This window comes from Mirounga leonina, unplaced genomic scaffold (assembly GCF_011800145.1).
Source record: "Mirounga leonina isolate KUSES-001 unplaced genomic scaffold, KU_Mleo_1.0 Mir_174, whole genome shotgun sequence".
Lineage (NCBI taxonomy): Eukaryota > Metazoa > Chordata > Mammalia > Carnivora > Phocidae > Mirounga > Mirounga leonina.
The window spans coordinates 63,882,575-63,896,275 of NW_023270451.1; the positions used below are offsets into that span (position 1 = coordinate 63,882,575).

A 13,701-nucleotide genomic window follows, 5' to 3' on the forward strand; every position below is an offset into this window, starting at 1 on the left:
CTTGGAAAACCGAATTAAACTCTTGCACTTCCAAGTTGAGAACTTGGTAAAGTTGACAGTCTCGATACAGAAACATAGTGTAACAATATATTCTACATTTATTTTTTTTCCAGTTATAGATGAAGCAACTTGCAAAATATTCTTGAAATATGAAGCAAGAAGAATAATATTTAAAAGTAATGTGATCATTATACCCTTTTATCCATCAAAGTGGCTTCATTCCACTCTCTCTCTTCTGTACTTAGATCTTGCATGAAATATTGGACAAGCCGAAGTGTTTGGGAAGAAATTTTCATAGTCATTAATCTTTGCAATGGGTGTGCTCAGGTTCCAGCCTATCTTCTTTAGGAGTTTTGTGGGGTCCAGCGGAGTCACCCAAGCAGTGCTCACCTTCCTTCTGATTCCATGTTGCTTGACTCAGGAGTTCAGAGCACCCCCTTTTATCCCCAGTGTATCTTTCCTCTGGGGCTGGAATGCCCCAACTGAACTTTGTGCTCAAAAGTTTAACGTGCAGCTAGATCTGAACCTTTTCTCTTTAGTAGGAAGCCCTCGAAAAAGCGCCACAGGACAAGGTATTACATTATTTTACGCTGACAGACTTGGCTACTATCCTCACATACATGAAAAGACTGGCAAAAATGTGAATGGAGGAATCCCCCAGGCTGGAAACTTAAAAAAGCACTTGGAGAAAGCCAAGGAAGATATTGGCCATTACATACAAAGAGACACCACGGGCCTGGCTGTTGTTGACTGGGAAAACTGGAGGCCTGTCTGGGCAAGAAACTGGAAACCTAAAGATATTTACAAGCATCAGTCTATTGAGTTGGCTCGGCAACAACATATAGAACTTAATGCCACAGAGGCCGCCAAGATAGCCAAAGCAGATTTTGAAAAGGCAGGAAAATGTTTCATGCAAGAGACCTTAAAACTGGGAAAATCCCTTCGGCCAAATTATTTATGGGGTTATTATCTCTTTCCTGACTGTTACAATCATAATTATAAGACCCCCGGTTACAATGGAAGTTGCTTTGATTTAGAAAAGAAAAGAAATGATGAACTCAACTGGATGTGGAAGGAAAGCACAGCCCTTTTCCCATCCATTTATTTGAATAGCAAATTAAAATCTTCTCCATACGCTGCTTTCTATGTCCGCAATCGTGTTTGGGAAGCCATCCGGGTTTCTAAAGTATCCAGTGTTAAACATCCACTTCCAATTTTTGTATATACCCGTCCAGTTTTTACTGATGTGTCTTTGAAATATCTTTCTGAGGTGAGTAAATCAAGGTGTGAGGCCTATGAAGTAGTATCCACAAAAGGCATTTAGTGGAATTCAACATCATTTTTGAAGGGAGTGAGATTTGGCTTTTAACATCCTTTACGAATATGCACACAGGTAGTTCTGCATTGTTATATAAATGCAAAATAAGAATATATTTTATTATTTATTTATTTATTATTTTTTTAAAGATTTTATTCATTTATTTGACAGAGAGAGGTACAGAGAGAGCGGGAACACAAGCAGGGGGAGTGGGAGAGGGAGAAGCAGGCTTCCCATGGAGCAGGGAGCCCGATGCGGGGCTCGATCCCAGGACCCTGGGATCATGACCCAAGCTGAAGGCAGACGCTTAACAACTGAGCCACCCAGGTGCCCCTATTTATTTATTTATTTTAAGATTTATTTACTTGTAAGAGACAGAGAGAGAGAGAGCACAAGCAGGGGGAGCTGCAAGCAGAGGGAGAAGCAAGTCCCCCACTGCTCAAGGAGCCTGATGAGGGACTCGATCCCAGGACCCTGGGATCAGGACCTGAGCTGAAGGCAGCCGCTTAACCGACTGAGCCACCCAGGCATCTCAAAAAATTATTTCATTTTAATGTAATCCTATAATATCTTAACAACAACGAAAAAACTAGGTAGCATAGACAATGTATTCACTCAGTCCTCTTTTTTTTTCTTTCACACGGTTTGTCAATAGAAGTAATTAAAATAACAGAAAAAAATCTGTATTTTTGTTATAGTGGGGTTGTGGTGGCAATAAAAATTGAAATAGTGGGGAAATATTTGAATTATTATTGTTAAGTCAGAATTCTTAGCTTTGGTATTACTGTCTTATGCACAGCATTTCTATTTTATTTCTATCTGTTAACTCTTTCTGTCACATTCACCAGGATGACCTTGTGAATACAATCGGTGAAACGGTTTCTCTAGGTGTCTCTGGAATGATAATATGGGGAAGCCTCAATTTAACCCAAAATGTGGTAAGTTGAATTGATAGGAAATAGATGAAAACATGTATTCTTTTAATGTTTTTGAGGATTGCTGTACTGAATAATAAAATAAGTACTATGCTTGGCACACAGTAGAAGGTGCTCAATTAATACTGGTTGCATCAAACTGTCCTTCATTTATGTGGTTATGCTATAAGGCAGAAAAAATTGTACCTGTTTTCCACTGAGGAAGCAGAAATTCAGTGAAATTGACCAAAATTCTCTAGGCTATGTGGTTAGCAAGTGGCCAAAACAGGACGACAAGCTCAGTGTTCCGGCATGGTGTTTGGCTTTTTGTACTTTACTGTGATATGTCTCTTCTCAAAAAACCCATGAACTAGTCAATGAAAGAATAGTCAGTTCTTTCATTCATTCCATTACTGTTTATTAAGCACTTCTTTTACTTATTCATTTAGTCATTCAATGGCAGTTTATTACAAGGGTCAGCAAATGACAGCCAGGGGCCAAGAATGATTTGTATCCTTTTAAATGGATGGGAAAAAACTCCAAAAGAATAGTATTTATAATATTTATTTTATTTTATTTATTAGAGGGAACGAGAGAGAGAGAGAGAGCATGAGAGGGGGGAGGGTCAGAGGGAGAAGCAGACTCCCTGCCAAGCAGGGAGCCCGATGTGGGACTCGATCCAGGGACTCCAGGGTCATGACCTGAGCCAAAGGCAGTCGCTTAACCGACTGAGCCACCCAGGCGCCCCAAGAATAGTATTTATAATAGGTGAAAATTAGGTAAGATTTAAATTTTAGTGTCTATCAGTAACGTTTTAGTGGAATGTAGGCATGCGCCTTAGTTTAGGTGTCTATGGCTGCTTTTGCTGTACAAGGAAATAACTGAATAGTTATGGCAGAGACTGTATCATTCAAAACCCTCGAATATTTACTGTCTGCCCCTATACAGAAAACGTTTGCTGACCCTTGGTTTATTGAACATTTCCTATGATTAAGTGCCAGATAATTCTAGGTGCTAGAAATGTAGCAGTGAACGAAGCGAAATCCCTTCACCGTGAAGCTGCATCCTTACAAGTGGAAATGCAACATACCCAGATAGGATAATGTCAGGTAGTGATAGGTGCAATAAAGAGCAATGAAACCGTGTAGGCAGGATAAACAGAGATAAAATGGCGGTGCTTAAGATGGGGCAGTCACAGAAGGCCTCTCTGATGAGGTACTGTTGGAGCAGAGACCTGATGGAAACCAGGGACCAAGTCTCCAAAGGGACCAAGTCAGGGATGGTAAGTGCAAGAGCCTTCAGGCTGGAATGTGCTTGTCAAAAAAAGATGGAGGAGGTGTGAGCAGAGTGCAGTGAGCAAGGAAGACAGGGGTAAGATTGTGGTCAGTGAAAAGAGGGTCAGATGGAGGGCTTCGTAGGCCACCATGGGGCTTTCACTCTGATATGGAAGGCCACAAGGAGGCTTGAGCAGAAGAGTTGCAATCTCTGACAAACATTTCTTACTTAGCTGAGCTGAGGATCTGTGGTGGAGGGGCAAGAGCAGGAGCAGAGAGAGGAAGCTGTTGATGGCTTGGACCATACATGCTGGCGGCGTGGTTTGAATATAACCCAACAGTAGAACTGAGAGGTTGGACTGAGGGATTGGATGAGTAGGATGGATAAGAGAAGTGGTTAAGATGACTCCGAGGCTTTTGGCTTAAAGGAAGTGGCCTCTGAGATGGGAAAGACTTTAGGAGGAATGGTTTGGTGGGGGCCGGGAAGGGAGGAAGAAAAAGGATCCAGGAGTGGGGAAAGGGTGCATAGGCAATTGGGAATTACTTTTTAAAAATATTACTAAATTGTTCAAAACTTCTCTAAGGGAGAGGAAAAGGAATGCTTCTTTATTTTCCATAGGTTATATGTACTATTGTCTATTTTAAGTAAAATTTTGAGTAAAACTTGTTTTATTGGGGAAAAAATGGCATTTTTTTTCTGTATGGATGACTTGTTTTCATTTTCTCTTAATGCATTTTCTTTAGTTCAAAAAGCCTTTAACTATCACCACCTAATCCTTTTCTCTCTTCATTTTCATCCTCATTCAATTCTCTGTATCAGATCTGTCTTCCCCACCTCTTCAATCCTCTTGACTCAAAAGTAAAGCTATTACATGGACACTGCTGAATTGGAGATCAACTTTTCCTTCTCTAACATATGGAAATATGAGTGACTTAGGTGCCATAGAGAATGTCCCATGAAGCTCATGGCCCGGGAGACTTATCCTAGGACCTAGAGAGAAGAGACTTTATATAGCACTCTAAGACCAGAAGAGACCTTTTGTCTCTTGTCCTCCAGATAGACTCGCTATATTGTTAACTCATTTATAAAAGTACTCAACAGTAGTTCCCATCATGAGATTCTTTCAAAGTAATCTGAACCCTTCTACTTATTTGGTAGAACTCTATTATCTCTGGCTTGATCACCAATAAAGAGAAATAATATAAGTTTGGAGAAAGGTATTTGTCCCATTTGCAAAATCTTTCACGTCAGAAAATCATTTAAGAATTATAATTCTCCCAAATATATTCCTAATTTTCATTCACTGTTTCTCAAATCTGTAAACACCTTTCTCAAGGGTCTTATAAATTCTCTGATGGAATCATTTATAAATTCCCATACTACTTCTTTTTTTTTTTTTTTTTTAAGAACTGAGAACTCCACCCTTACTCTGATGAGGAGTGAATCAGGCTTTCTCCAATTAGTAGTATGGCATGACATTCTATTTGTCACACCTATTTTTTTTTAATCATTATTGCACTTTAATCTTAGATTTACATTCTTCTACCATGACTCTCAGATCATCTTCAGTATTTCATACAGGGACAGTTCTGCAATTTAAATATGGCTATTTTCTACCTAATGACACTGCCTTGAAATTGCCCCCTGTGGTCTCCGTTTTATATATTTCTGCTACTTTTCCCAAATGCTGATTTTGAATGCTAGTTCTATCATTACTTCCCCTTTTTTCTATGCCATTTGTAATCAATAGAATCATGGATTACTCGTCTTATTTCCTCTGATTCATTGACAACTTGAGAAACTGGTAACTGCAGGTTTAATGACTGAAATTGACTTAAAACAATTGTTATCAAATGTAAGCAAGCTATTTCCTTCCATTCCATTTTATTAGATTCAGTGGTATGACAGCCAGCCCCTACTGGTCCCAGCTCATGAGATGTGATTGTTAAATATTTGGAAATTTTGTGAACTGGTTGTTAACACAATCATTATTAAAAATTAAATTACCAAAACTTAGAATGAAATAAGTACTGTCAAAAACAAAAGTAATAAACACTCGGGGCACCTGGGTGGCTTAGTTGGTTAAGCAGCTGCCTTAGGCTCAGGTCATGATCCCAGGGTCCTGGGATGGAGCCCTGCATTGGGCTCCCTGCTCAGTGGGGGGCCTGCTTCTCCCTGTCCCGCTCCCCCTGCTTGTGCTCTCTCTCTGTCAAATAAATAAATAAAATCTAAAAAAAAAAACCCATAATAAATACTCAAAATATATCAGTTACATACTTCACTTTACTATTATCTCTTGAGGAACTTTACATCTACTGTATCTGTATAAGTGGAAATAGTATGTAATAATGTGATTCTCTACACCATACTATCACAACGTGTGCTTGATTTCCAATCACTCAGTGATGTCAGGTTGATAGCTTAAAATTGGCCATGGCAGATGTTTATACCATGGAAATTGACAAATGCTATAAACCAGGCCTTATCTTTTAGAAATGGTTTCAGATCCTTCCAAAGAGTACATCTTGTGTAGGCTAATGATTCTCAAACCATTGTCATACTTCACTCCTCTTTTTGCCCAGCTCTTGTCTCTGTGGTCACTCAGACTGTCCTCTGAACTTGGTATTAATTCTCATATATCTTGGGCCCAGGGGATACAGTGTTGAAGAATACTGGCGAAGTCTCTGCACTCATGGAGCTTATATTAATGTTGGAGGGAAACAATATACAAACAAAAAAAATATTTGATGTAATAAGTACTATGCAGAGAATTAAAACAGATGTGAGAGTAGATAGGAAAGGTGTCTGAGGTTTAATTAAAGCTGCAATCTGAATGACAAGATAAAGTGACCGTGTTAAAAATTAGAGGAAAGAGCATTCCAAGCAGAGGGAATAAGTAAGTGAACTTTCTTTGAAACATTTCTTTGAACATTTCTTTGAAATGAACCCACCATGCTTATGAAACTAGTATGCCTAAGGTAGAGTGGGTAAGGGAGAGGTGTTCAAGAGGAAGGAAGGATTACCCCACATCAGGCTGTATATAAGTCGGGAGAAGTTGAATTTTATTCTAAACACCATGCAAAACTAGGATTAAGAAGAGGTTTTCTATTGCTGCCATAATAATGACAACACACTTAGTTTAAACAAGAGAGAATTATTATCTTATAGTTCTGTAGCTCCGAAGTCCAGCATGGGTCATAATGGACTAAAATCAAGATGTTGGTTAGGTTGTATTCCTTTCCAGGGGAGGATCCTCATTTGCTCATTTGGGTTGTTGGTAGAATTCATTTCCTCGTGGTTGTAGCAACGAGATGTCTATTTTCTGGCTGGCTATGGCTAAGGGTCATTTCTAGCTTCTAGAGTTCACTACATTCTTTAGCTCTTGGCCCTCTCCTCTATCTTCAAAGCCAGCAATGCGGGGTTGAGTCTCCTTTACTTTTGAATTTGTTCTCTTTCTTCCATCTCATTTTTTTTAATCCAATCTGGAAAAGTTTCTACATTTTTAAAGGACTCATGTGATTAGATTGAGCCCATCCAGATAACTTGGGATAATCTCTCAAGGTCCATACTCTTCTCTGCAATCATGTGTGTAACATTCCTCTTGCCATGCAAGGTAACATAGTCACAGATTCCAGGGCATTAGAGTATGGACATTCTTGGAAGGCCCTATTCTTCCTACCATCGATGGCGAGAGAGTCAAGTGGAAGCTGCCTCAGCTTGCCTTCTGATCTACTACCATCACTTCCTTTGGTCTGCTGGAGGACCAGCACACCCAGCTTACTCAGTGGAACTATGGATTATGAAAGAAAGTGAGTGACTATATTCTGTGTTTTTAAAAAGACAGCATCCCAGTTTTAGAATGCACCAGTCTCGAGATGAATCATTTTCGTTACTCATCACTCGTGCTCTGCCAAATAAGTATGTTTGTAAAAGAGCTTCATAATTCACCCATAACTTGAACTATACATAACATTTAACATAAAGTATACTCAGTTGAACCTGTTTAGTTGTTTTGAGCCAGCAGTTGAGAAATCTTTCTTATGCTGTTTAAACTTGTCCCACAAAGATGATTCTTTTTTTTTTTTTAAAGATTTTATTTATTTATTTGAGAGAGAGAGAATGAGAGACAGAGAGCATGAGAGGGAGGAGGGTCAGAGGGAGAAGCAGACTCCCTGCCGAGCAGGGAGCCCGATGCGGGACTCGATCCAGGGACTCCAGGATCATGACCTGAGCCGAAGGCAGTCGCTTAACCAACTGAGCCACCCAGGTGCCCACAAAGATGATTCTTATTACCTTTATTTGTAATTTCTTGAGGGCTAACCAATGATATGCTGGGCCCTGTGCTAAGCACTTTTATATACATTGTATCTTTTCATCTGAGTTAAGTGCTATAATCATCCTTATTTTACAAATGATGAAGCTGAAGCATAGCCAGGTTAACTGATTCACCCAAGGTCACCCAGATAGGAAACTGAGAATGCTTGCAAGATGCCCAAGGTCACAGAGCTAGTCATTAATGGAACTGTGACCAATCAGGGAAGATGGGCCCCAGAGACCATTCTCTAACTGCTCTACCATTCTGCCCCATTAGTTTATGAATTATTAAAGAAGTCCAAGGCTAGTTTGAAGTTAAGGTTCAACTGGTCAATTATTCATGGATTCATTCATGAAATGGCATGTGAAACTTACTTACAAATGTTACAAAAACAGTCAGAATAATCTTGCTTGATAAGGTAAAAAAGGTAAACTATTCCCTACCTCTTGCCGGGTCTTGTTTTATCATGCTTCCTTAGAACTTGCATATCACAGATGAACTAACTTGTCCCTTGATATTCTAACCTTCTTATAATTTTACAGCAATCTTGCACAGAGCTAGACAATTACATGAAGAATAAACTGAATCCTTACATAATCAACGTCACCCTAGCAGCCAAAATGTGTAATCAAGTGCTTTGCCAGGAGCAGGGAGTATGTATAAGGAAACACTGGAATTCAAGTGACTATCTTCACCTGAACCCAGAGAATTTTGCTATTCAACTTGAGAAAAGTGGAAGATACACAGTACAAGGGAAACCCACACTTGAAGACCTGCACCAATTTTCCAACAAATTTTATTGCGCTTGTTATGCCAATGTCCGTTGTCAGGAGAGAGCTGATATGACTGAAATTCATACTGTTAAAGTATGTGTTGCTGGAGATGTTTGTATAGATGCCTTTCTAAACTCAGAACCCATTGGTCATCTTTCTAGCTGGAAGGGGAAATCTGCCACTTCCAGCAATATCTTATCTGCCATGTCACCTGCCATAGGGTCTCCATGTGATCCTGGTAAAGACCTTAGTAGGTGCCTCAAAGCCAGATTTATAGTAGAAGCCAACTCCAAAACCCCTCAAGTGGGCTATTAGAGTGTATATATTCGAAATAAGAAACAATAAAACAACCTATTCAAGTACAAGCTCAGTGTTTATTAAATTTTCTGTCTACATACATTGTTTTAATATCTTTTACATCTCTATATGTAATAGTTTAGCTAGCTTAGATTTTTTTAGGCAAGTGATGATACCTATATACTTAAAGACTTATATTTGAAATGTGAATCAAAACTCATGGCCAAGATAGTATTTTGATTTTTTGAGCAAAGATTGCTTTTTCATGATCAAATTGAACCTGAGATTATTATTAATTAATAAACAAAGTATGTTGGCTAGCACCTTTAATTTTCAAAATTGTAGTCAGGGCAGTGTTACTACTAAATCCATTGATACTACATTTTGCTTTTGAAAATCAGAGTAGAATGTTAATTATTAATATTGCATAGAATTTGCTTTGTAAGATGATATCCAACTTTGCATTTTCTAATTGCCATGAGTCGATAGCAAATAATCTCACATACCATGATGTACATACAGAACTAACAGGTATCTGTTATATTCTTGGTTCAATCTTGGTACAATCTAGACTGATCGTAAGGTCTATAACACTTAGAGGCCTAGTGTTCTTTCTGAGAAAAGTAAAGATTTAAATAACGCCAATTTACTTCAAATAAATGTCTTTCTGAGTAGTTTGTAATTTGCAATAAAAATGTCAAGAAATTGTTATGGTAATAAACCTTATCTTTTAAAATGTAATATCCCAAGTGTACCTGTCTGCCTTGAGCATAGAACTATGGATTTTAGCTATTTCATCTTGATAATTTCTTCAAGTTATGTTTTATAAAAAGGTAACCTTTAAAAAGTGATTATCCTGTCAACTCTGTACATGGTTTAACAGATATTCAGAATAAATATAAAAAATAGCCCAGTTTTCTTTCACTCTTGATGGTCTTTGACAATCTTGTGTACTTAAATGGCCTTATTTCATCTGAGCATCCATTCACATGGCAGAGAGTGTTTACTCTCTGCCAGGCTCACTATTCAGTTTCACAGATTCAAGGTGAAGTAGCATGTTCTCGCCTCAGTGAGTTTTTTGTACATTTGAAGAAGACAGATATTTGAAAGTGGAAAACGCCAACATCATTTGTGATATGAATGCTATTACAGAAGTTCAGCATGCTCTGGCATACAAATAAGAAGTTGAAGGTTTCAGAGAAAATTTCAAGGATGCCATGAAAGAGATGATGTGTCCACTGCTTTGAAGACTGAACAGCAGTTAGTGTGGAGACACAAGACAGAAGGAACTTCAGAAAGATGGGCCACTGAGTGTGGGTTTTACAGTGGTATACAGTAGATGATGGGCCAAATGGTGAAAGCTTTTATTCACCATACTAAGAAGTTTGGAGTTTACAAGGAAGACACTCCCAAACTTCTTAACCTTCCCTGTTTTCCCATGCACACCTGTCACAGCATGACACATTTATCTCTTTTTACTCCCCACCACCACCCTATAATGTAAGCATCAAGAGGGCAAGTCATTTGGTCTATTTGACTTGCTGCTATATCCACAGTGTGATGAACAGTATCTGGGACTTAGTAGGGGCCCACTAATTATTATTAAACAAATAAAAGCCAAGGGGAAGCCACTAAAAAATTCTAAGTGTGGGAGTTGTCATGGCCACTTTTCACATTTGGGTCCTCTTGGACCAATGCTGCTCTTTTCTTTAGCTCTGTCCTTTATTCTCTGCTCCAACTGCAATTCTATTGTCAAAACCAGGTTTTCATAAGTAAGCCATGAAAAGAGATAATTTGATAATGATCTGGCAAGGATATGTTATATGGACTAGTTTAGTTTACTTAGAATACATAAATGGCTATCAGGTGACTAGGACTTGGAAAGAATGGAGGCTGCAAGGCAAACTGGAAAAGGCATGGATTCTGGAGTTGGACCGTTATAAGGGCAAATTCCAGCCTCCAACAATTAGTAGCTATACAAGCCTATGAGAGTTAACCTTCTGTTTTATATAATGGCAATTATACATACCTTTTACGGTTCTTGAGAGGATTGACTAATATAATACTTGGAAAGCATCTGGCCTTAGAAGCAACTCTGTAAATGTCTCTAGGAGGAAGGAGATGGATATGTTTCTGCCATGGCAGACTTGGCCATGAACCCAGTTAAGAAAAGAGACCACTAAATAGAAAAAAAGTTGGCAGGAATAATTTATATAATACACATCTTTATATATGATCAGGTTTACAGAAGCAAAGTTGGATTTCCACATAGATCAAGTATTTTCACGAGGGATCATGTTTGTATCTGAGATACAAAGAAAATAATTTGGTATCCCTGCTCTTCAGAAGCTTGCACACTGATAGAGATGATAGATGTATCAACCAAAATTGTCCACAGAATGTGGCATATACAGAAATTGTAAAAATTGAAAGGCTATAAGAAACAGTTTCCTCCTGTTAATTAACACAACATACTGAAGGAATTGAGCAATTTAGCTTCAAAAGATATGGAATTCATTTGTTAGATACAGACTGCATCCCTAAACTCTCAAGTGTCATACAAAACCTGTGTCCCTGGTACAGCAGAGGGCTTAGTTCCAAAGGTATTAAGATACCTGCTTTTATTTTTGAAAGTGAATTTGAAAGGAATATAGATTTAAAGTAGACTCTTGAGTTTATTATATAGATACATTCAATATTGTTGGAAGAAAGCAGATGTTTACTGAGAGATCATGAGTAATCATTTCAGGGTACTTACTGAGTAGTGATAAAGACATGAGATAGTGTTTAAAAAAAGCTCTTGGCAGTGAACTTTAGATAAATATATGTATTCAGGAAAATTGTTGGATTCTTAATATAGCAAACATTATGCTGACACAAAAGTGACTAACAGGGAAATGATAGCCCACAGGAGTACATAGGACAAAATGAAGAGTAGAAGTCCACAAAACAAGAAATATTTCCAAAATGCTTACCTTTATTTGGTATTGAAGTAGCAGTGAAAGAAATTAATTTCTCAAACTTTTCTATAAATCGGCTGTTGGCAAAGTAATAGTGATCTTTAGATGGTGTCTGACCTCCTACTGAGGAAGAGGCGTATCAGGTACATATTATTTTATGACTAGATACTTTAAGGACTCTGAGGACATTTACGTCCCATGTAACTTCACACTGCAATGAAGAGTGATTTCCAGCTTATATCCTTTCCACCCCACTCCCAGATAAGCTCAGTAAAGGCACAACTATATGCTTGGGATCCTATGACATAGCACAATTCTTGGCACAGAGTAGGTGCTCAAAAAAGTTGAAAAAATATTGCAATGACTATTGAGTATAATTGCTATTGATTGAAAGTGAATTTGATAAATTCCTAATTCAGTTGGTTAGTTACCATGAGTGAATGCATTTTTTTTTCCTTTGCTGGAAGATATTCATTTGAAATTATTTTTCACTTTCGAAATGCTCCCCACCACTTTCCTCTGTTCTTTGGGTATATGTCAACAATGATCTTACTCCTAAATTTCTGCCTGATAAGTCCAAGGTAATGGTATATTAATCATGTTTTTTTATTTTCTGTATATTAGGATGTTTTGACATCTTAACACTCCTTTTGTCAGGGGAGTGACTGCCCCTCCTGGGGCTAACTAATTCTTAGAGACAGCAAAGGGCATGCTATTTGATAAGCAAATTAATGAAGTCAGAGCCCTACCACCCCTATCTGCTCTGTACACCCCAGAGGCAATATTTCTCTGTCTTTATCATATCAGGGCTAGGTACTAGGCAACTAGAGACCATCTCAATAGCCCTGATGGGGTTCAGGACACATTACTCCAAAATAGGGCACCTGGCCTACTGAATATTTTAAGCCGAAGAATTTGAGAAAACAGCAGAAGCAGAAAGTTCACTCTGATCTCCTCTCACCTCCCCTTCTTACCTGAAACAGGCCACAAAACCCTCACATGAAAGGTGTCCTCCATATACCTGGAGGAAAGGATCATCCTCGTCTCCAAAGACAAAGAGATGCCAAGAAGAATCCAAACAAACAGGCTTTGCTAAGTTTCCCCCAGTTTACTATAATTACCTCATATTCTTTTCCCTATTTTATTTCCACACTACTTCCCACTCTTCAACAAACCTATCATAAAAATACACAGGTCTAACTGTTTCTTTGGGTCTTTTCCTTATGAAGTCTCCTGTGTCACACAAATCTTAAAAAAATTCGTATGTTTTCTCCTGTTAATCTGTCAGTTTAATTTTCAGACCCAGTCAAGGAGCCTAAGAGAGAAGAGGAAAACTTTTTCCTCTCTGCAGCCCAGAGCCTGCTGAAATTATTCAAACTAGCCAGTCCTAAACTGTTTAACCAACCCTGCCTTGCAGTTCTCAAGGAAACTCCAATAAAGGTTTTCCCCTCGTTCCTGGTCTGCTTCCTGTCCAAAACCTGGTGTTCCTCATATGGTCCTCTATGTCACCTTTATAAATTAAGACTCCAGCACAGAACAAATGGGAAAGTAGAAATGCTTTTCTCTTTGTTCGTATCTTGTTTCTCACCATGAATTCTTCTGTAGTAAGTTCATACTCTACATGTTAACTGAAATGAGCCATATGTCCATTAAAGTGTGCTTTTTAAACTAACTATGAAAGGAGCTTCTCTCATTGAAAGGTCATTTTTGGAAAGGACTTTTTGAATGTGGTACCTAGCAAATGGCAACTTCCTTTGAACTTGACAAATACTGCAATCTCGACCCTGGGTGTAAGGTTCATATTCCAGGACTCAGGGGCTTATCTCTCAGTGTTCCCCAGCTAAGAATA

At 38.4% G+C, this 13,701-nt stretch overlaps 1 protein-coding gene across 1 annotated transcript; it reads left to right on the top strand.

Moving 5' to 3' along the window:
* Positions 1 to 313: 313 nt before the first annotated feature.
* Positions 314 to 8,910, top strand: SPAM1 (sperm adhesion molecule 1). The gene is made up of 3 exons (XM_035021457.1): positions 314 to 1,270; positions 2,167 to 2,256; positions 8,365 to 8,910. The coding sequence occupies exons 1-3, from the start codon at positions 314 to 316 to the stop codon at positions 8,908 to 8,910; spliced, it is 1,593 nt and encodes a 530-aa protein (XP_034877348.1).
* Positions 8,911 to 13,701: the final 4,791 nt, after the last annotated feature.